The 21,913-nt window shown below is 44.0% G+C and overlaps 8 protein-coding genes across 8 annotated transcripts; 5 read left to right on the top strand and 3 right to left on the bottom strand.

Moving 5' to 3' along the window:
• Nucleotides 1-570: 570 nt before the first annotated feature.
• K450DRAFT_234237 (uncharacterized protein) lies at nt 571-1,789 on the bottom strand. The gene is made up of 4 exons (XM_051587889.1): nt 1,737-1,789; nt 1,596-1,660; nt 1,341-1,488; nt 571-1,268 (listed from the first exon to the last, which is right to left on the bottom strand). The coding sequence occupies exons 2-4, from the start codon at nt 1,654-1,656 to the stop codon at nt 1,004-1,006; spliced, it is 474 nt and encodes a 157-aa protein (XP_051446023.1). The 5' UTR covers nt 1,657-1,660; nt 1,737-1,789; the 3' UTR covers nt 571-1,003.
• Nucleotides 1,790-2,591: 802 nt separating this feature from the next.
• K450DRAFT_279412 (uncharacterized protein) lies at nt 2,592-4,899 on the top strand (the record flags this gene model as incomplete). Its single annotated transcript, XM_051593330.1, has 11 exons — nt 2,592-2,797; nt 2,887-3,037; nt 3,118-3,280; nt 3,367-3,413; nt 3,489-3,585; nt 3,650-3,790; nt 3,862-3,897; nt 3,970-4,045; nt 4,125-4,165; nt 4,242-4,305; nt 4,386-4,899. The coding sequence occupies 11 exons, from the start codon at nt 2,592-2,594 to the stop codon at nt 4,660-4,662; spliced, it is 1,299 nt and encodes a 432-aa protein (XP_051446024.1). The 3' UTR covers nt 4,663-4,899.
• Nucleotides 4,900-5,326: 427 nt separating this feature from the next.
• K450DRAFT_234252 (uncharacterized protein) lies at nt 5,327-8,146 on the top strand. The gene is made up of 11 exons (XM_051587890.1): nt 5,327-6,024; nt 6,152-6,302; nt 6,380-6,542; nt 6,607-6,653; nt 6,726-6,822; nt 6,897-7,037; nt 7,104-7,139; nt 7,208-7,283; nt 7,350-7,390; nt 7,465-7,528; nt 7,603-8,146. Exons 1-11 carry the CDS (start codon nt 5,636-5,638, stop codon nt 7,877-7,879), a joined length of 1,482 nt encoding a protein of 493 aa, XP_051446025.1. The 5' UTR covers nt 5,327-5,635; the 3' UTR covers nt 7,880-8,146.
• Nucleotides 8,147-9,806: 1,660 nt separating this feature from the next.
• K450DRAFT_234258 (uncharacterized protein) lies at nt 9,807-12,178 on the top strand. The gene is made up of 7 exons (XM_051587891.1): nt 9,807-10,102; nt 10,168-10,269; nt 10,334-10,492; nt 10,592-10,596; nt 10,690-11,014; nt 11,085-11,691; nt 11,756-12,178. Exons 1-7 carry the CDS (start codon nt 9,995-9,997, stop codon nt 12,070-12,072), a joined length of 1,623 nt encoding a protein of 540 aa, XP_051446026.1. The 5' UTR covers nt 9,807-9,994; the 3' UTR covers nt 12,073-12,178.
• Nucleotides 12,179-12,221: 43 nt separating this feature from the next.
• Nucleotides 12,222-13,026, bottom strand: K450DRAFT_234263 (uncharacterized protein). The gene is made up of 3 exons (XM_051587892.1): nt 12,936-13,026; nt 12,710-12,868; nt 12,222-12,630 (listed from the first exon to the last, which is right to left on the bottom strand). Exons 1-3 carry the CDS (start codon nt 13,003-13,005, stop codon nt 12,284-12,286), a joined length of 576 nt encoding a protein of 191 aa, XP_051446027.1. The 5' UTR covers nt 13,006-13,026; the 3' UTR covers nt 12,222-12,283.
• A 1-nt stretch (nt 13,027) lies between these two features.
• K450DRAFT_234267 (uncharacterized protein) lies at nt 13,028-14,907 on the bottom strand. The gene is made up of 3 exons (XM_051587893.1): nt 14,587-14,907; nt 14,488-14,501; nt 13,028-14,408 (listed from the first exon to the last, which is right to left on the bottom strand). Exons 1-3 carry the CDS (start codon nt 14,615-14,617, stop codon nt 13,500-13,502), a joined length of 954 nt encoding a protein of 317 aa, XP_051446028.1. The 5' UTR covers nt 14,618-14,907; the 3' UTR covers nt 13,028-13,499.
• K450DRAFT_234273 (uncharacterized protein) lies at nt 14,661-16,596 on the top strand. The gene is made up of 6 exons (XM_051587894.1): nt 14,661-14,907; nt 14,977-15,040; nt 15,116-16,034; nt 16,098-16,139; nt 16,212-16,393; nt 16,466-16,596. The coding sequence occupies exons 1-5, from the start codon at nt 14,781-14,783 to the stop codon at nt 16,284-16,286; spliced, it is 1,227 nt and encodes a 408-aa protein (XP_051446029.1). The 5' UTR covers nt 14,661-14,780; the 3' UTR covers nt 16,287-16,393; nt 16,466-16,596.
• On the top strand, nt 16,443-21,913 carry K450DRAFT_234277 (uncharacterized protein). The gene is made up of 9 exons (XM_051587895.1): nt 16,443-16,659; nt 16,729-16,887; nt 16,951-17,319; nt 17,385-17,618; nt 17,687-18,094; nt 18,169-20,460; nt 20,531-21,124; nt 21,210-21,363; nt 21,438-21,913. The coding sequence occupies exons 1-9, from the start codon at nt 16,459-16,461 to the stop codon at nt 21,605-21,607; spliced, it is 4,581 nt and encodes a 1,526-aa protein (XP_051446030.1). The 5' UTR covers nt 16,443-16,458; the 3' UTR covers nt 21,608-21,913.

Consider the following 21,913-nt stretch of genomic DNA (forward strand, 5'->3'; position numbering starts at 1 on the left):
CTAGCCGGGGGTTCCAACCTACAGCACACACGCAACCCTGAGGAAGATGATCTTTTGCAGCACGGTTTGTGAATGATTATGATTAGAAGGAGTTTTTACTTGCATAGAAAGATAGTCTTGATCCATACCCAATTTCCATACTATTATATTGGTTGTCCTGTAGATCGCCACGTTGTAGTGGATCCCATGTCACTATTTGCAAAAGAGACTACATATGCCTTCCTAGAAAGAAGTGCTTTTCGACAATGATGACGATGGAATCACCGAGTCAAACGCTTTAATATAAAGCTGAACCACAGATCACGCTGCGTTTACGTTAACCTTGTTTGAAGGCTTTTTCCTTTTTTCGTTCCATCATGTGCTTTCTGTCGTTGCACTTTTCGAAATAACAATTTGGGGGTTGATAGGCTATGTTTATGGCGCTAAAGGCCTGCAAGCTTAATATAAAAAGAATGTGGGGCAAGTGTGGTGCAAACAGTAGGTTTTAACATGGACACAGTGGCCGATCCGTCAACACGAGTTGCATGCCTTGAGAGATCATTGTTAAGTCAATTTAGTCACACACGCGTTGTGAGACTTAAATGCCAAATATGCAGTTGGCAGGCACGTTAAGTGACAACCCTTCGGTTGGAACAACACCGGTCAATTGACGCCATGGTATGCAAAGAAAATGTACCGACAGCCCAAAAAGAAACTTTGGAGTACACAGACAAAAAACATGCGAACCACAAGTTTTTTCCTTTTAATGGGGGAGAAAATGGGATAATGGCGACTTTTTCATTTTGACAAAGCACATGAAATGAAGGTAAAAGGAGGACAGAAGAAATGAAAATGAACAAATAATGACTCTAAGTAAATCCTACTACATTATGTGCAATGTACTTCCTACAAGATTAGAAAGCTGTTTATTGTCTGGGGGCTTCCTTGTCTGTAAACGATGGAAAAGGGTCAGTGATCAAGGTTTTTTTTAAAAATTGGCGAGCGAATCAAATGAAATTTGGAGTCAGGCATCCAGAAACTTACAGGTAAGAGCGTGCTCTTCACCCATGGCGGAGACAACGGTGACAAGAAGTTCCTTGCCTTCGTCGAACTCCTCCTGCAACTTCTCACCAAGTTCACCTTCGGGCAACTTGACATCATCCTTGGTGGAACCGTCGTTAAGCATCAAGGAAAGGAAACCGTCATCAACATTGATGAGGGAATATTCGTTACGGATGACGTTAGGAACATCCATGTTGTGGGTGGAAGGAGAGAGATCTTCGAGCTTCCTGTTCAGATCGAAACAGTATTAGTATCGGGATCGGAAACTACCTATTCATTCAAATACTGAAGATACTTGCTTGTTGGTGAAGATGTCAATGGCAACAAGATGGACCTTGGCGTGTCCGTGCTTACCAGTCTTGGAGGTGGACATGTCGACGATCTTGCAGGGACGGCCCTTGATGACGACGTGACCGTTCTTGCGAAGGGCAGAGCACTGAAGGGGGTCTATAACGAGAGGGGTTAGATCATGGCAAAAGCGGGCCCCACCATCAATGCTAAATGTTGCAAATCAAGTTCAACCCCAATAGAAAAAAATTTTCTGAAATCCTTACAGGTGAGGGAGGCACCGGCGGAGGCCTGCTCGAAAGTATGTTCGTGCTGTTCGTCAGACATGATACTGTGATGAAAAGATCAGCTTTGAAGTCCAAACTGTAAAGACAAAGAGGTTTCTATGAGACGCGCATTCAACTTACGTTTGGGAGTATAGAGAAAGAGAGAGACTCTTGGTTGGCCAGCCTATAAAATTTTATAAAAACAATTTTTTTTTTTTCATCATTTTCCAAACTCAGTGGATTGTGAGTGGTTGCTTTCGACTTGGTGACGTCGACTTGTGACGTCCCAAGGGTGGCGGAAAATTCCAACCATGTCGTTTGATCTGATTTTGATTGGCTGATACTCCAATGCTTGTACAAGCCTCCAGTGGCGGGCAAACGGGAAAGCTTTTGGCGGGGTATGCAAGGGAAGGAGGGACTTCCTTGAGACCGTTCTTCGACAAAGAGGTGTATTTGTCAGTAAGAAGTTATCTAAGAGATGGATGCTACTTTTCTTTTTTACGGCAGCGCATTCTGCATCCACTATTATCTTCTCTCTTTTCACTCGTGACATAACTTTATTTCAATGCAAGCAAAGGCGAGCGATCTGATCCATGCTTCAAATTGATCCAATAAACTGAAGTGAACATCATACCATTTATTGTAAGGTTATGTAAGGTTGAAAGTTTTACCCAAATTATTCATGCTGCAATCATCAATTTCCCAAGTTGGGAACATAGGTTTGGGGAAACTAGCGATTATAAATCGGGTGGTTAAAAAAATGACTGATCCACAGACTTTATTATATTTTGAAAAGCGACTTAGTTTAGCCGAATGCTTGTATAAATACTCGCACTTCTTTAACTGTCTCCCCATTCAAAAAAAAATAAACGCAAACGAGCATTCCCTCAACACTATTTGTCTAGCAATAGCATGATGAATCCAAATAATATTGAAAAAGGCTCTTCCCTCCAGCTCGAGGCGAGCTCCTTTAGTGAAAAATCATCTGATCTGATAATGACCGAAACTCTGCCAGAACCCACCAACGTTAGCTCTGACGAGGATACGATCGGCCTTCCAGCAGGTGAAAAAACGACTCCAAACGAAGTAGAAGATCTCAGCGAAGGCTGGAGAAATCCAGGATGGCTCAGTGTGATATCCCTGTTTCTGGTCAACTTTGCTGTATTCGGCATTGTCTTCACCTGGGGAATTTTTCAAAATGTGTAAGTGGGAACAAGCTGATAAAATGCCCTCAATTTAATGCTTCCTACGTTTGCGTGAAATCTGATTGAAATGAATTTTTTTTTTCTAGTTATCTTACCGAAGTGTTCCCTGGACAGACCGATTCTTTCAGAATATCATTTGTAGGCACTCTTTCAGCAACATTCATCGTCGGTGGTGGCATTTTAGTCGCACCGTTGGTGCAATATATAGGACATCGAACCACCATGCTCATTGGCGGGGTAAGTGATCAAAAAGCAGTTTGTTGATTAATTGCACATCATTGGGTTAAGACTAACGTTTAATTTTCTCATCGCCATAGTTTCTCTCTCCTCTCGGTCTCATTAGTGCTAGCTTTGTAACAGCACCGTGGCAACTATATCTAAGTGAAGGTGTTCTTTTTGGCCTTGGTGGATGTCTTCTTTATAACCCTAGTGTATATCTGCCCGCCCAGTGGTTTAAAAAGAACAGAGCACTTGCCACAGGTATAGTGTTGCACCAGATTATGCTGGCTCCTCTTTTGCATACTTGTATAATCATAGTGCAAAGACTTACCACACTCAACTTTCAGGTCTTGGTGTCTGCGGTACTGGCATAGGCGGTCTAGCGCTATCACTGGTAGGTTACTTTAATATTTTCCGGAATAACTTCTCATGTCACGGATGGAGTGCTCATATTTGACTGTCCTGATAGATCACCGAGAAATTAGTAGCTACTGTCGGATTCCGTATGACCTTAAGATATCTAGGTATCATTTGTTGGGTGCTTCTCATGGTGGCCTGTGCTCTTGGTAAGTAGTCATCTTGATCAATGACCTACAACAGTACTTGTTCAATTAATGCTTGTTATTTCAGCGAGAATCAGATGGCCCGCGACTGGATTGAAGAACTACCAATGGATCGATACTTCTATTCTCACATTCGATTTTGTCATCTACATGTTTTTCGGAGGAACCGTCATCATTTCTTATGCCACGCCATTTTTCTTGCTGCCACGTATGTTTGGAATACTTGCAACTCTACAATGCCAATATATCATGCTAACTCTCGATTTTTCTATGTTACAGAATACGCCGCATCGATCGGTGTTTCCTCAGCTGATGGTAAGTTTATTTCAATTTTCTCGTCTGTCATAGTTACACGCATGCTGATCTTTCTTTTCTGACATATCGTAGCATCTACTGTCATTGGAGTAATGTCAGCTTGTAACGCCGTTAGCCGAGTTCTCTTGGGATACTTGGCCGATCGATTGTGAGTAGTCGTCTATTCAAGCTTGAGCAATGTAAGAAATGTACTAACAATACCAATGGAATATTCTCAAATGGTGTAGTGGACGCATCAATGCTATGTTTTTGGTCACTTTCTTAGCTGGTAAGAAAATCGGATCATCGTGTTTGCTAGATCAATGGTTGCAAAATTCTAACGCATGTCGGGTTTGATTTGTTAGGACTTTTCATGATGGTTGTGTGGATTGAAGTTACATCAATTGGCACTCTTTACGCTATCGGCGTGTAAGTACTCAACGTTTTCTTGTTATATCGACTTGAGAAAAGTGTATACTAAATGACACGCAATTTTTCTTGAAATACAGCCTTTATGGATTGACAGGAGGTGGTTTTCTTGCATTGATACCAGCAGTAACAGCAGAATTAGTGCCTGTTAAGAATATTTCTCAAGGAATGAACTTCTTGTTTCTTTCCATGGTCCCCGGAGGTCTCCTTGGTACTCCCATTAGCGGTTTGTTAAGGGACCAAGCCGGATTTACCGCGGCTATTGAGTTTGCCGGTGCCACGACGGTCTTATCAGCACTCATTTTACTTGTCCTTCGACAACGACGTGCAAACAACAAGATCTTCATCAAAATCTAGACCGCAGGCCGTTGTGATATTGATTCTTTAGAAATTTGACTTCGTTTAAATAAGTTTGTAACCTATGACATTGTATATTAGATGATTTGAACATACCTACTTTATCGCTAGCACCATTATACTATAGACATCCCTGTGATACAATAAAGATAATTTGCCATATGGAAACATTCGCACTCGAGGAAATTAGAAACTAAAAAATTCATTATGACCAGTTTACACCTCCAAACTGACGACCACGGCCTAACGGGTTTATGCGAGACTTACTGTCGAGCTGCGCCTTCAAACTTTAACAAACTTGCCACCAATTAGGCTTTTTTTTTGTATCATCTCGCAGCCGCTTTTTTCTTAACTATGAAGCGCTATAGAGTAGCATGTGTTTTCAGGCCGTCTCATGATCTATTGTGAGGAGCGTCAATTAACCGTTGCTTTGACTGAAAGGGGAAGATGATCCGTGCATTGGCCATTTATGCGTTCTGCATGTAGGTAAGCCATCGCCGAGCATGGCTTTCTTTCATGCGAGCTATCCTGAGGCGTGTTACCATATCAGGGAAATTAGCGAAATTTTGTTATCGGGCAAACCAATTTAGCCTGAACACCCACAGCAGGTGGTTTACGGTTCCTAACCAAAAGAATTGGAACAGAGTCATTTATAAAAATTGCACGGCAACGAAGCAAAATGGCAACATGAAGAGTCGATGTGAAGCTGCATAGAATAGAATGGATAAAATCAGAAGCTGAGTGGCAAATGGTTGGATCTTAGTAAACTCGTATAGGAGGAGACCGAACTTTCGGACCTTTTTGTATTATTTTGAATAGATCAAAAAAATAATCACAACGTTCGCTAGTGGAGTACAACCATCCGTACCTTTGCTTTCTGCTGAATAATTCTCAACTACAAGCTTTTTACCTCATTCTTGTACTTCTCTTTCGCCAATACCTCCCTTCCATCTCACCCTGATAGAAGATTGGAATGTCTTTGGATAACAGCCAATCATCCCATTTTACTGATAAGACGGTAGTACCCTCTGTCGACACCGATCACTCCATAGATGAGGAATTAGATCATTATATAGAAGCCTCGCCTCTACCAGGTGCCTCTTTTGCCGCACTAGAATTGGTTGAATCCAGAGCCTCACGAAGGAGCAGGGGAAAAATTGACACAGATTATATTGAACGACTACCCACTATCAACAATTCAACTGAACAGAAATTGGAGAAGTTAGAGACGAACCGGACCGCCGAGAGCGTGGAGCTTGATGAAGGATGGCGCAATCGAGGCTGGCTGGTTGTTGTTGCAACCTTCCTTGTCAATTTTTGTGTATTTGGTGTTACTTTCAGCTGGGGTATCATGCAAGACTTGTAAGTAACATTTTCATAACGTTGGCCTTGATCTGCATTACTGCCCTTGGTTCAGAATCAAGGGCATGCATCCCAGCGGAGGAGCGGAGAACGAACAGTCAATAACAAAAAAAAAAATATTATTCAGATATCTTCAGGACATCTATGCCGGGCAAACCGACTCATTTCGAATTTCGTTTGTTGGTACGATTGGTTCGGCATGTGTTGTATCTACAGGAATTTTCATTGCCCCTGTTGTACAGCGCATTGGTTTCCGACCTGCCATGGCCATAGGAACCGTAAGTGTCTTTGGACAATAACTAGTAGAAAAGAGACGAGCACGGTACCAATTTTTTTCCCATATACTATTATCCAGATATTGGCCCCGCTAGGATTGGTATTGGCAAGCTTTGCAACACAATTGTGGCACGTCTATCTTACGCAAGGTCTTTTGTTCGGAATTGGAGGTGCTTTCGTCTTCGCTCCGTCAATTAGTTTGCCACCGCAATGGTTCGTCAAATACAGATCTCTGGCCACAGGTGTGTATTGGTATGTAGGGATTGGAGATTGTTTACAAAGTAGTTGACAAATTTTTTTCAATAGGCATTTCGGTATGCGGCTCAGGAATTGGTGGTTTGGCTATGTCACCGGTAAATGTCATATCAGTCTTGTGAAGCAGCCGCGACGTTTGGGTGTTAACTATTTGTTTGTATCTCAATTAGCTCACATCTTTTCTCATTGAAACGACGGGATTCCGCATGACTTTGAGATACCTTGGAATCATGGTTTTCGGTCTTTTAGCTATTGCCTGTATACTTGGTAAGTCGTATGATCAGGAACGCCAAGTGAATGATCTATATTATATCGCTAACCCTGGAAAAATACTCTCTTAGCCAAGCCAAGATGGAACCCTAAGAGTGATAGCAAGTTTGTTCTTATCGACACTTCATTGCTTACTACCGATGTGTTGATTTTCATGCTCTTTGGCATCGTAGTCCCTTTTGGTTATCTCACACCTTTCTTCCTAATTCCCCGTAAGTTACTGGTCATGTGGATTTTTTGGTGTGCAAGCTAGCAGTGACATTAACCGCTTAAATCAGAATATGGATCATCCATCGGAGTCCCTGGCAGCCAAAGTGAGTAAACGATTGGAAATAGATTGGGATAAGTAATAATGACTAAACATCTTTCATGAATTCTATAGCCTCCGTCATTATTGGTGTAATGTCTGCTTGTAATGCCATCAGCCGTGTTGTATTAGGATTTCTAGCAGACAGATAGTAAGTATACCGATCTACATTGAAGTTTGAATATATTTATTTACTCACTCATTTGATTACCCACAGTGGTCGCATCAATGCCCTGTTTGGCTGTACTTTCCTTGCAGGTAAAGTTATCAAGGTTTTTGTGCTCCAAACATACTTTAGGATGGGTCATTAAACCTCTCATTTTTTTTCTCAGGCGTGTTCACGATGGTAGTCTGGATAAATGCCAAGAGCTTTGGATCTCTATTCGCCTTTGGAATGTAAGTACAGCAACTGTGATTCTGCAGTGCCATCCACTTTGGTCAATTAATGACTTCTATCCTGTCTTTTTTAGATTATACGGTCTCACTGGAGGTGGTTTCGTATCTCTTTTACCTACGTTAACGGCCGACTTGGTTGGTATCAGAAATCTATCTCGCGGCCTTGGAATGTGCTACCTGACTTCTATCTTTGGCACACTTTTTGGCACCCCATTGAGTGGAATCCTCAGCGATCGCGCAGGCTATACTGCTTGCATTGAATTCGCAGGAGCAATGACCATCCTCTCTTCACTTATCATTCTCGTTCTTCGCCAAAGAAGATCCAAGGGTGTTATATTTTGCAAAATATAGAAACCAATTCCCATTGCATTTAACCATTCAGTCGAGCAGCATTCACTTCATTGCTTTGATTCGGATCAATTGCTGAAGTTTATCAAGACGTATCGCATTACATTAACATTCTACATCACTCTTCTTTCTTAATATTATAAGCCGGTGGTCTCGCCACTTCCCCCAAAAAATAAAATAAATGGCCGAAGCCAAGCCTAAATTGCTGCCAGGCTGAGCGATAATTCCGCCCTTTGTGACGTTTTGCTCTGCTAGCCAGCCCCACATTTATCTCATTCTGTTCTGCCATGTCCAATAATCCCGGCCAGAGGTCGAGCTCTATATACCAGCAGGATGCCTTTTCCACACATTTAGACTCGTCCAATGCTCAGCATTTGCCACCACACACGAAGGTTAATGGCCAGGTGAATCGGCTCTCGAGGGTGTTTGACGGTGCTAAGGACCAGTTCCGCCCACCCCCTCCACCATCCAAACCCCAAGCTCTTCGATCTACGACAACTCGCAGATCCAGTCGTAATGAAGAATCACCACCACCTCAGGTGCATTTCCCTTCAGTTAGGATTCAGCCTGCAGACCGACCACTGTCAGCTACATCCGTTACAACAGAGGATTCAGAACCAGACCAAGCTGCAGACCAACCCACAATGTCCTTTAAAGACTTGCAAGCAAAGTTTCAACGAGCTGCTTCCACAAACGAGACGAAATCTGTAAGTGTCTCCTTATGTTCTAGGTGTAAACCTGCTTTACCACTTACGTTGCTCTCCCCACTTTTCACCCCCTACCCCGCATTCAGTCAGTTGGTAAACCAAAGTGGCACGTCAATACGGGAGCTTCACATTTGCAAAGTAGTACGTCGACACTAGATCCCAAACCCAAATACCCTAATCTGCCGCCTGTCCCAACAAGCCCGTCTCCTATCCACGTTAAGCCAGCTCACTTAACAAAACCCACCGTGGATCAACCAATCAGGAATGACTCTTCCTCATCTGTCAACTCCATGTACCATACTCCTCGATTAGCAAAAGCTCCAAGTATACCCGAAAAACCAGCTGTCATTATCAAAAATCATGCGCCTAAAGATATAGCGACTGAGATAGCACAGAAGCTGGAGCAAGGCCCCCCAATTGCATTGCTTGAAAAGCGAGATGACAGCCGAAATCACTTAGCATCAAGCCCGAAACACTCGAATGTACATAAGACTCTTCCAACCTTACCAAGCGCTCCCATGAATCGATCATCGCTGCACGCACGACCCGAACCTATTAATACTACACCTATAATTGACAGCAGCTTTCCCAAGTCATCTCAACGGAAGGCGTGGATGGTCAACACCATGAAGGCGGCTGCTTCACATGGTCAGCTTTCCTCACCTAGCCCATCATCGTTAGCCTCTTCACCTTCCCTAGAGGTACCAATTGCAAGGTCAACAACGGGCAACAGCGTCAGTAGTACAGCCTCTTCGTCGTCGACTGGATCGCAAGCCAATGGCACACAGTATAAGCGTGGGCGTGGCTATAGTGGGTTTGGCAGCCTGTTTGGCGGAGGGCCATCTTCGGAAGATCATCACCAATCGATCAAAAGTTCCATTACCATTGTGTCAAAAGAACCCATGCCGCAACGAGACAGTCTGTCTTCTACTGGCTCAACGCGACCCCCATCTTCTGCAGATTTCACCCCATACACTTCCCAGCCGGTATCGCCTCTTTTGGACGGTCGTGACCCTGCAGCCAAGAGGTCCATGAAACGGTATAATGTGATCAAGGAGCTTGTGGAAACGGAACGAACCTATCGAAATGATATGATCCTGTTGAAGGAGGTGTACTATGACGGAGCCTTATCAGACTCCTCCCCAATAGACAAGGCGGACGTTAAGCAACTCTTCTCCAACCTTCCAACCATTGTAGACTTTGAGACCGAGTTTCTAGCCTTGTTGGAGTCATCTTGCAATACGGACGGAGGAGCCGTTGTTGATGATAATGAAAGTGATATAACCCTCACTGATTCTTCCAAAGGAGATGAGCAAAGTAGCTGCATTGGCATGGCTTATATTGCGGTGGTAAGGACCAACGCTGATTTTGAATAGGGAAATGCAAATGCTAACTGACATGTTCCTTTAAGATGCCGCAAATCGAGCAAATTTATTGTGATTATTGTAAGCGACAGGAGGGTGCTATACTTCGTCTACAAGAGCTAGAAGCCAAGCCGGAGGTGCAAGCTTTCTTCAAAGTAAGCATCTTGCCTTAGGGAAAAGGTATGCCCGTCATCCGATCTTAACCCAATCTTTTTTATAGGCGTGCCAACAGCAAATTCAGGACCGTACAACCAGTTGGGATTTGGGAAGTATGCTCATCAAGCCTGTTCAACGAGTACTGAAATATCCCTTGCTGCTTCAGGTTAGTAATAACTATATGGCACCATTCTATAGTGACACACTAATCTAACGCTATCATCTATTAGCAAATCCGAACCTTGACACTGCCAACTCACCCAGATTTTGAAAATTTGGAACGCGCAAGCAAGGAAATTCAAGATGTAGCAGATCGCATTAATGAGATCAAGCGCCGAAAAGATATTGTGGAGAAAATTGTTGGTGATCGTCGGCGCACAGACGTTAGCGTAAGTTTTCTGGCATTATAATAGCCCACGCTGTGTTGAATCTCATAAACTAACCGTGCATCATGACCACCTTCATTTTCCGCTCCGGATCGTTTCCAGATGGTGTAAGTTGGATTAAAAAATGGACCTTTTGGGTCGGGACGTTTGCCTCTCCTTTCCTTTCCCCCATCTTACTCAATTACCTTTCTTTCTTGCAGACATGGAATCAACAAAACATTTACTAGAAGGGCTCAAAAATTCAAGCAAGCCACTGGTATTGCAGCGGAAGGTACACAGGACGCTTTCTTTGATGCACTTTTTGTCAAATTTGAAGAACAGCAAGAGTCAGCAAGACAGCTTGCGCGAGATGTCCAAGGCTGGCTGCGTCATGTCAAGGAGAACTTTGAATCCATGTTCCAATTGGCTGTTGCTTTGGAGGACTTGTATACATCATGGGGAGGTGTTACGGTGAAGAGCCTGGAGCGGATTAAAGCTTTCAAGGATTGTGCTGTTTCATTGACCACCAGCTTGTCTCGAGAATTGGTAAAAAAAATTAATTAATTCCTATTTCGTTCATGCGCATGTCAATGATATACTGACCCCCATCCTTTAGGAAACGCTGGTCAGAAGCATCGTTTACTCACGCATAGACTCATTTTTAAAACTGTTTCAAAACCCGCAACAAGTGATACTCAAGCGAGCTAACAAACTCATCGACCATGATCGTGCCAATGGAATCAAGGCTAAAGGCGGTGTACCTGACAAAGCTCTACAAGAATCAGCCGATGCTTATCTATCCATCAATGCTCAACTGGTGGACGAACTACCAAAGTTTTTGTTACTGTCGACTCAGTATTTCAACTTCATCGTAGAGGAGTTTGCAGAGGTCCAAGCTAAATTCAACAAGCTCATGGCTGGAGAATGGAAACGGTACATGTTTAAGGGACCGTATGCCTTCACTGCAGATGAGAAGAAATTGGAATCCATGACCCTTGAATCCATCATGTCAGAATATAATACTGCATTACAAGAATTAGAGCCTTCCATTCAAGATATCGTGGCTATCAACCCATCCCAGTGGGAGGATATTCCTGGATTCCAATCGACTGGCTCCGATAGTACTGCCTCTACACCTTCCTTACCAGTAATGGACCAATACTTTAATAGTCCGTTTGGTAGTATGCGAACGCCTTCGCTGCAGAGCTTACCTTTAAGCGAAGGTAAGGAGAAAAACCGCGGACTGTGATCAGATGGTATTGAGACTAATTGATGTATTTGTTTCAGGCACATCGCATCGAAGAGCACCGCAACGGACAGGAAGCTCGTTTAGCAACGATGTATTTTCTAATTCAATTTCCCTCGCCCCTCATGAGGATTCGTGGAGTGATTCAGGCTCTTCTGCTCTGGGCGAACGACCGCTATTTGAACGCATCATCGTATTTGACTGTGACTCGGATAACCAAGACCAATTGTCCGTTCGAAAAGGGGATATGGTTGCCATTTGGCAAGCGGATGATGACGAGTGGTGGTATGCTTCTTGCAAACAGACCGGCACAGGGGAGGAAAACTGGGGTTGGGTGCTCGCTGCTGCCTGTAAATGAGCGTTCGAGAACACCATCGAATTGTATATACTTTTTTTTTTTTTTTTCCTTTTACTTCTTTTATTCTAATGAGCTACCCTTCAGTTGACTGTCGGGCCTATGCAATTTTTTTTTTTTCAAACAACACAAAAATGTACGATAATTTGTAACAAAAAGAGAAACCGATACACAGTAATAAAAAGTTTTTCGTGGGTTAATTTTTTTTATAACTCTAAGGACAGCCTCGATGGTTCAGGCTTTCGACATGTTTGGCTCTCCTATAGCCGGGCATTTGAGCTGCTTTAGGCATCAAAGTAGGCTTTCGGTGTTGTGGATACATTGAGCAATGAGCGGCTGGTATATAACGTGGGACGGTGGGGTATACAAAATAGGCAAGCGATTGACTGGACTGGACATGGGTCAGTGGCGGTGGTATCGGTCGATGGAGACGACGGGGTGTAGTTTGTTGGAAATCATCAGACATGGCTCTAGGCCGTTGTGGCGCCTTACGGCTTGGCATTGCATTACACGGTTGGTGAAACGTTGATGGCTGGTCAATTTGTCTGACCGGACTATCGTCTGCCAAGAGCAGTGTCCCATTTTTATTTTATTTTAGCTGCCATGTATGCCAAGTGTACACGCACAGCCCAAAACTCACCTTCGCTGCTATCTTCATCGTCACTTGGTAAAGGAGCCGATTTCGAACGGTTCGGGCGAGATGGTCGAAAAGGCGGCCGGACAACCTTTTGTTTATGGATAGTGCGGTCGGTGTTAGACTCTTCATCACTGGAGGACGAGCTACCATCGCTACAGCCATCTGTCAAAATGAAATAATGTTTGTTTAGCGATGGATCTAAACCGGCCCTAAGGTTGACTAAACGAACCATCTGAAGGCGTTATATGAATAGTCGGTATACATGGCTTGAAGAATGGTGAAAGTGTTGTAGAGGCCATGATGGAGAAAACAGGTCTGTAAATGGCTGGTATGGGGAAGGATGCCCATCAATTTATATTGTTAGCGTAGCGTGCAACCGCTCCGCTTAATTTAGATCCAGGGGGCTGAACACCGGCCCAGGCCAGCCGGGTATTTTATCTCTACATTGCCCCCTGCGTCTCTTATTGCCCATGCCGAGAAATGAAATTGTATTTGGGATTTTCCTTTGCAGATTGGAGAAGCGAAGGCCCCAGAACATTCAAGTCTCAGCTACCGTACTGCAAGTAAACATCAAGGGCTAGAGCGTTTTGGTCTCGAGTCAAATGATGCGACTGGTTCAATGGTAATAGGGAGGTTGCATTTATTAGAGAAATATGTTGTAGAGTATGTGAAGTATGTAGATGAAAGACATGTAGGAGAAATCAATGTTAGGCTTTCCCTTGGTTGATGTTCAGTGAGAGTTATACAGGTGCGTTCCTTTTTTTTTTTTTGGTGGTCCGACCGCAAAAATTGCTCAATCGTATAAGCCATGCTCACAACCCCGGCAACTATCAAAGGGCCGGTCACACCCGCAACCGCAAAGCATGGCTCCATGCTCATCAAACACGGCCGTCGGAGATTTCCAGTCTTGACTAGTGTCACTATCAATGCTAGGTTTGCGGTGGATCACAGTGGCTTCTCCTATAACTGACGCAGAACTGTATCCAGCATAAGGATCTTTTTGACTCTTCATAACCTTGGAAGGATGGACATCACAGCCTGGACAAGCGCAATCGTCACCACAACGACAGGTTACAAGCACTACTCGATTCTTCTCTTTGGAGTGATCATGACGACTGCTTGCGCACGGTCGATTATTCGTGCAACATGGCTCCAATTCATTGGTTTTCTTCTTCTCTGGACTTGATTGAGAGCAACAAGACGATAATGAGGAGGTCTTTGCGTCGTCTTCTGGAACTACTCTTTCAGCTTTTTTATTTGATGAGCAGCAGGATGAGAGAGATTTCGCTGTTGGAGGAATAATCTTGTCTAATGGGATATCACCGTGAGCTGTTGTTGAGAGGTCCAGTGAGGAAGTGACAACGGCTGCAAATTGATGAAGCATAGACTCTTGTGTATCGTTCGATCTTGGAATGATTGCCCGCATCGCCTTAAGCTGTTCTGGTGAGTTCTCTAACGGCTTCATCTCTGGGTAAGAAGAAAAAACGTCAAATGGGTTTGGTACCATAGGCGATGGACAGCCCACTGGACTCGTTGGTGCACTCTCTGGTGATGAACTCTCTGGTTTGCACACACATTTATTGTGCATTTTGCGAGTTTTTCGAAGTAACCGACACGTTGGACATTGACTGATTGGGCGGCCCTTTCTCTTCACTTCCAGAAGTGGTCTATCGTAATGTGTGCAGCGAGATGATCGGTGTCCCTGGTTTATTAAAAAAAGAGTACCAGATATATTAGTCGGTTGCGTTTTAAGGCTTGTAATATATCGGTGAGCAGCCTACCTTTATACACGAAGCTATGAAAGTTGAGAATGTTTATGAATTAGCCAAAGCATTTCAGATTGGGCACAGCTAATTAGGATTAATGGTCTGAATGCTCACCGCATGCCAACTTCTTTCCGGCCACATTCATTATTTACAACAAAAAAAGGGCTCTCTCAATTTTTCTCGCAGCAGGAAATTCGGGGTTTTCATCAGTTCCCAGCCACACCTTCGCCACGTTATAAGAATGGCTCAAACTGCTGACGCTTCCCCATTCTCCGTCAGTTTCCATCGCCTTCCTTTCATTGCTCACCATGAACCGTGGACCAGGCAGTGTCTACACCATCCCCGGTCTCAAGAACCTCAATTCAGCAAAGGACTGTGATGAATGTGGAAAAGCCTTTACTTTTCTCCGTCAAAAGTACCACTGCAAAAACTGTGGTAAGGACTAGTTCTCGCTGCATGTTGGTATAGCATTCAATATTCTAATGCGTAATTTCTCGTCCTTAGGATGCGTAGTTTGCGGTAACTGTTCTGAAAACAGATATGAGATACCTAAATTCGGTTTCAATAAGTATGAAGCGATATAGAGTGGTTAGTCATCGGTTCATATCGCTCTTATTAATCCTCCCGCATCACTACGTTCCAGCCCAGTCCGTTGTTGCAATACGTGCCATGAAATGATCAAAATGCAACGTATGGGAACACAAGCTCTGCTGAATCTTCCCATGAAGAAATTGAAATTCTACTTAACTGCTTATCAATTACCGTCTCGAGGAGCATTAGAGAAACAAGACCTTGTCAGAATAATAATGTCATCCCATCCAGTTTCGAATGCAAGCGAGACACATTATAGAAAAATGAAAGCATTGGCTCCCAAACCTTCTCGTCAAGACACTTCATCACAATCTGAAAATGGATCGTCATTTACTGGGTTTGTCAACGGATTAATGGATGGTATTGGCGATATTTTTCGAGATGATGAGGAGCCTTCTCGGCGCCAGGACGAATCAAGACGAAGGCAACCGCAACAACAGCAGCAGTATGCTCCACCTCTTTTCCACCCATCTCAAGCTCCACGACCTCCACGACCTCCTCAACATCATTATACCCCACCTAATAATATGTCTCAGCCTAATAACTCGTACACTCCACCACAGTACCGCCCTCCTCCAGCTCAAAACGGCCACCGCCCTCCAACTCAAACCGCCCCGCCGCCCAGACAGCAACCACGACCACAACAAACACAACAGCGATCGACGGAAAACGTCACTCCTCCACGTCCACCACAAAGCACCTCACCTGTCGAATTCGAACCTCCATCTTTAGATACCATCATACAAGCGAAAATCGACCCAAGTACACTGTCTGTGCGCACACTGAAGGGGATACTCCGAGCCAACTTTGTCGAACATTCCAAAGTGTTAGAGAAGTCAGAATTAGTGACTCGGGTAGCAAGATTGCTGGAAGACAGGCGAAAAGAAATGCAACGTAACGACGATAGAGGACTTGAGGACGAAGGTCTTTGTAGGATTTGTTGTGATGCTTCCCAGAATTGTGTATTTTTGGTAAGTATTTGGAAGCATAGACAACAAACAGATAAACGTTCTAAACGATCTAATTTGTTTCAGGAATGCGGACATATGGTGACTTGCATGGACTGTGGCAAGAAGGTAAGCCTCGCCGAGAGATTTTTTTTCCCCATCGATGCGCACGACTGACATATTTCTTACGTTACCCATTAGCTTGTAGCGACACGAAACGAATGCCCAATTTGCCGAGAGCGGATCATTAAGATTGTTCATGTATTTAGATCATAGCACGATGTTTCGTTTAGCGCGTTAAATACATAAAAGCTGCAGGGAGAATCTCTTTCAAGTAACCATTTTACCAAAATGAGGGCGGTGTTGCAAACCAGCAGTCACAGGTTGACATTTTTTTTTTTCTTCTCGCTGAAATTTCGCTTGCTGAATCTTGAACTGACCTCTGTCAATGGTAGCTGCGAATAAGAAAGAGGGCAAGAACGCCGGCGATCCCGCTGCAAAGAAGAGAAAGCAGCAGGAGGATTCCGTATCCGCCGTAGCTGCCCGAACCACCGAGGAATTCAACTTTCCCAGAGGTGGAGCAAGCGTCTTAACTCCACTTGAACACAAAGAGATCAACCGCAAAGCTGATCAAGACCTCCTGTTTTCGGTAATGGTCACTTTCATTGCCTTCTAGACTACCCTGGCATCCTTTACTAACCATCAACATTTTTTCCAGAACGATGGTGGCTCTGCTGAAACACAAGGCGAAGGTGAACCCTCCGTGAAGAAGAGAAAGAAGAGTAGCGGAAAGGCGGCTAAGAAGTCAACTGATGCTGATACCGAACCTGACACCAATGGAAAGGAAAAGACAAAGATTGAGTCCTTGTCTTACAAGGTTGGTGTTGTTTGCTAGTACCTCCTGTTCCTGTTGAATGAAGCACTAATGCATAGATTATAGCGTTTGAATGTCGGTATGACCTTGTTGGGCTGTATCTCCAAGATTACAGATTTGAACCTAGTGATATCATTACCACAACAGCTTGTGGGCTCCGTTGCCATTACTGAAATTTCAGATCCAATCACCAAGGCTGTTGAAGCTGTTGCTCAGGCTGAGGATGACGATGAATCCAACTCTTTGCCCGACCTTTCTGCTCTTTTCAAAGTTGGCCAATGGGTTCGCTGCTGTATCATTCAGCTTACAGGCTCAGATGAGCAGGAGGGTATCAGTATGGAAAAACGATCCAAGCAAAAGAGAAAGATTGATCTTTCTATCAAGCCCGAGATTGTCAACACTGGCGTTTCTGTAAACGATATGACCAAGGGCATGGTATGTAGATTTTCCGCCACAGTACGGCTAAGTATGGACCACGTATACTTACAACTTTCTTTTAGTCATTGGGAATGGCTGTCCAAAGTGTTGAAGATCACGGTTACATCTTGTCCACTGGAATAGATGGTGTTGCCGGTTTCTGCCACAACAAGGACGCAAAGACCTATATTGATTCTTACAACAATGGCAATCCCCTTGTTGAAGGTCAAGTTATTCAATGTGGCATCACCAGCGTACCAGAGAATAAGCGAACTGTCAATGTGTCTTTGGATCCATCACAAGTTGCTGATACCACTGTATGTATTCTATGTTTCCTTGTGTTGTCAACTAAAGGCACTGGTAGCTAACTTTCACTTTTCATCAGTTTGACGAACCTTGTTCCGTCATCAATTCTATTGTTCCTGGTAATTTGATTTCCGCCAATGTGGCTGCCGTTTACGCAAATGGACTTGTTGTATCCTTCATGGGCTTTTTCGAAGCTAGCATCGACCTTGCTCATCTTGATGTTAAGGCCCAAGATATTGAATCAAAATACAAACTTGGCCAAAAGCTGAAGGCTCGAATCCTCTTTTGCTCGTTCGGCACATCCCCAAAGAGAATTGGCGCTTCTCTACTTCCAAATATTGTTAATTTGAAGCAAGACAATACCCCTCTCGATGTCCAGTTCCCTATTGGCATGATCTTCGACCGAGTCATTGTGAAGAGAGTTGAATCCAAGAATGGTCTCATTGTTGAGATTGACGGTCATAAAGATGTCAACGGTTTTGTTCATGTAAGTTATGGCAGTGACTACGATCATGGGCAAACCAGTAAGCTCAGTACTAACTTCTGGTCAATCTACCATAGATCTCCCGCATTTCTGATGATCGCGTTGAATCCTTGAGCGCTACCTCAGGTGACTATAAGGTCGACACCGTACACCGTGCTCGTGTCGTTGGTCATAGCTTGGTGGATAACGTGTTGTTGCTCAGTATGGAACAAAGCGTTGTGGAACAGAAATACATGCGTGTCAGCGATGTTCAAGTTGGTACTATCGTTGAAGGTACTGTCTTGAAGCTCACCGAAGCTGGTCTCGTCGTCAACTTGACTTCCTCTATCACTGCTTTGGCACCCCGAACACACTTGGCTGACATCAAGCTCACTCAACCTGAAAAGAAGTTCAAGGCTGGAACAAAGGTGAAGGGTTTGGTGCTTGTCTCTGACGGACAAAAGAAGAAGGTCATCATCTCTGTCAAGCGATCTCTTGTCAACAGTGATCTACCAGTTTTGACCAGATACGAAGATGCTAAACCAGGTATGCTCATTCATGGTACTATCTCCAGCTTCCGTCCATTCGGTTGCATCGTCACCTACTGCAACAATGTACGTGCTTTGGCTCCTATCTCAGAACTTAGCGAGACCTTTGTCAAGGATCCCTCCGAAAACTTCCAACTTGGACAAACTGTCAAGACTCGTGTTCTCTCCGTTGATCCTTCCACAGCTAGTTTGAGAGTATCATTCAAGACCACGCCTTCAGCACCCAAGGAGAAGACAGCTAAGGAAGCTAAGAAGTCTACATCCGGCAAGCCAGTTGAAAACCCTGTTGATGCTACCATTGTTAACACCGACGACTATGCTCCTGGCCGCATTACAAAGGCCAAGGTTGCCAGCGTCAAGGAAAACCAAGTTAACCTTGACCTCGCCGATAATGTCAAGGGCCGCATTCATGTCACCGAAGCGTTTAACGACTTTGCCGACATCAAGAACCTGAAGCATCCTCTTCGTCGCATTCGTCATGGTGCCACCATTGATGTCTTGGTTCTCGGGCTGCACAATAGCAAGTCGCATACATACCTCCCCATTACTCACAGAGGCAAATCTCAAGCCGTCATTGAATGCTCTCTCAAATTCAACCCCGATGCAATGGAGGTCGATCAGGAAACGCCCAAGAAGCCCGTAGAGATCAAGGATCTTTCCGTTGGCGACGAGTGTATTGCCTTTGTCAGTGAGATTAAGAGCGACAGCTTGATGGTCCATATTGGTACAAACTTGAGAGCCCGTATTGCCAAAATGCATGTCTCACAAGATGTTCAAGTTCTCAACGATCTTAAATCACATTTCGTTGTTGGCCAGGCTCTCAACACCAAGGTCCTTTCCGTCGATGAAGAGAAGAACCGTGTTGATCTTACCAACATCACCGATGGCGAGATTGTTATTCAAAATTACGTAACCGATATCAACGCTCTCGACAAGGGTGTCATTGTTCAAGGAACCGTTACCAAGGCTGATCCCGCTCGAGGTGTTGTTGTCAAGCTTGGTGAACATCTTTTCGGCAAAATTCACTTGACTGATATTGCTGACAAGTTCGTCCAGAACCCTGCCCAGCAGCTTGAAACTGGACATCTGGTTAAATGCTATGTTCTCGCTGTTGATAAGGAGACCAAGAAGATCGACTTGTCTACTCGCCAGTCTAGACTTGAAGGCACTGACGATGTCGTTGACCCAGAAATCAATAGCTTGGATGACATCAAGGCTGACGCCATCATCAAGGGCTACGTTCAAAATGTCGCCGACAAGGGCTTGTTTGTCTTCGTTGGTCGTGACGTTGTTGGTAGAGTTAAGATTTCCGAACTCTCAGATGACTATGTAAAGGACTGGAAGGCCATGTTCAAGTCTGGTCAGTTGGTCACCGCCAAGGTTTTGTCTGTGAACAAGGAAGCCAATCAATTGGAACTCACCCTCAAGCAAAGCGCTATCGACCCTACCATTGGTCCCAAGAAGACCCTCTCTGACTTTACTGCTGGAGAGAAGGTCGGTGGTGTTGTTACCGCTGTCAAGCCCATTGGTGTCTTCATCAAGCTCGAGAACAGTGTCGTTAGTGGCCTCTGCCACATTTCTCAAATCTCTGATACCACCATCAGTGACATCTCCAAGATTTACTCTGTTGGCGATCCTGTCAAAGCCAAGATTTTGAACGTTGATCTTGAGAAGAAGCGTATTGCATTTGGTCTCAAAGCCTCATACTTTGATGATGAAGATGATAGCGGAGATGAAGAAGATGTTGATGCTGAAGACAGCGAAGCTGAGGAAGAAGATGAAGAAGAAGAAGTGGGTGAAGAGATGGACGTTGATGAAGAGGACGACGATGATGAAGACCAGGTTGGTGGTGTTTTTTTTTTTTTACATAGGCTGGTTGCATCTCTTCCGTTATACTGACCCAACAATTTAGATCGAAGGTATGGTCAACCTCGCTGACTTGGATGATAGCGATGAGGAAGAAGATGAAGCTCAAGATATCACCATGGACGATAGCGATGAAGAATCAGTCGAAGCTCTCCCAGTTGCTGCAGGCTTTAGTTGGACTGGTGAAACTGCTCCTGCTGCAGAAGAAGAGTCCGACGAAGATGTCCAAGAATCGGATGCTGATGAACCATCTAAGAAAAAGAAGAAGAAGTCCAAGGAAGTGGTTGAAGATAAGACTGCAGATCTCTCCTCTCAAGCTCCACAAGTTGCTGCTGATTACGAGCGCTTGCTCTTGGGCTCGCCAAACTCTTCTTACCTCTGGATCAATTACATGGCTTTCCAACTTCAACTCTCTGAGGTTGATAAGGCCCGTGAAATCGGTGAAAGAGCATTGAACAAGATCAGCTTCAGAGAGGAGCAAGAAAAGCTCAACGTCTGGGTAGCTATGATGAACCTTGAAAATACCTTTGGTACCTCGGAAAGCCTTGAAGCTGTCTTCAAGAGAGCTATCATTGTGTGCGAACCTAAGAAGGTCTATCTTCAGCTGGTCAAGATTTACGAACGAAGCAACAAGATGGATGTACGTATATACTCTAGTTTATGAGCAGTAATTTATCATTTAAACATCACATATTAACCAATTTATTCCCTTTTGCAAATTACAGAAAGCTGAAGAACTCTGGAACCTCACCGTTAAAAAGTTCAGCCAATCCTCCAAGGTCTGGACTTTGTTCGGCATGTTCTATTTGCAACAAAACAATGTTGAGGGAGCTCGTGAGCTATTGCAGCGATCTTTGCAATCCTTGCCTAAGCGAAAACGTGAGTGTGAAATGCTATTTGGTTTTTTTTTTTCATATAATATGACCAAGCTAATCTTTCTTTACCCATACTAGATATCAAAACTATTGTTAAATTTGCTCAAATGGAATTCAAGTTTGGTGAAGCTGAGAGAGGACGAACCATTTTCGAAGGTGTCATGAGCAACTATCCCAAGCGAGTCGATCTTTGGTCTATCTACCTTGATATGGAGATTCGAGCGGGTGAACAAGACATCATAAGGTGAGAGCGATGTTTAATAGTGACAACAGCGTTATTTGCAACACATATTAACATCTTACCCCTGTAGACGATTGTTCCAACGTGTGACCAGCATGAAGCACTCTTCCAAGAAAATGAAGTTCTTCTTCAAGAAGTGGTTGGCTTATGAAAAGGATCACGGTACAGAGAAGGATATAGACGAAGTCAAGAAGAGAGCATTAGCATATGTTGAATCCATCAGTTCATAGAGAAAATCCCACCAGAATTTCATTTTTCATAATAATTGTACCATAAAAAGTCATTTTCATCAATTTCATCATCACCCGAGTTG

This window comes from Umbelopsis ramanniana, assembly GCF_025399195.1.
Source record: "Umbelopsis ramanniana AG unplaced genomic scaffold K450scaffold_17, whole genome shotgun sequence".
Lineage (NCBI taxonomy): Eukaryota > Fungi > Mucoromycota > Umbelopsidomycetes > Umbelopsidales > Umbelopsidaceae > Umbelopsis > Umbelopsis ramanniana.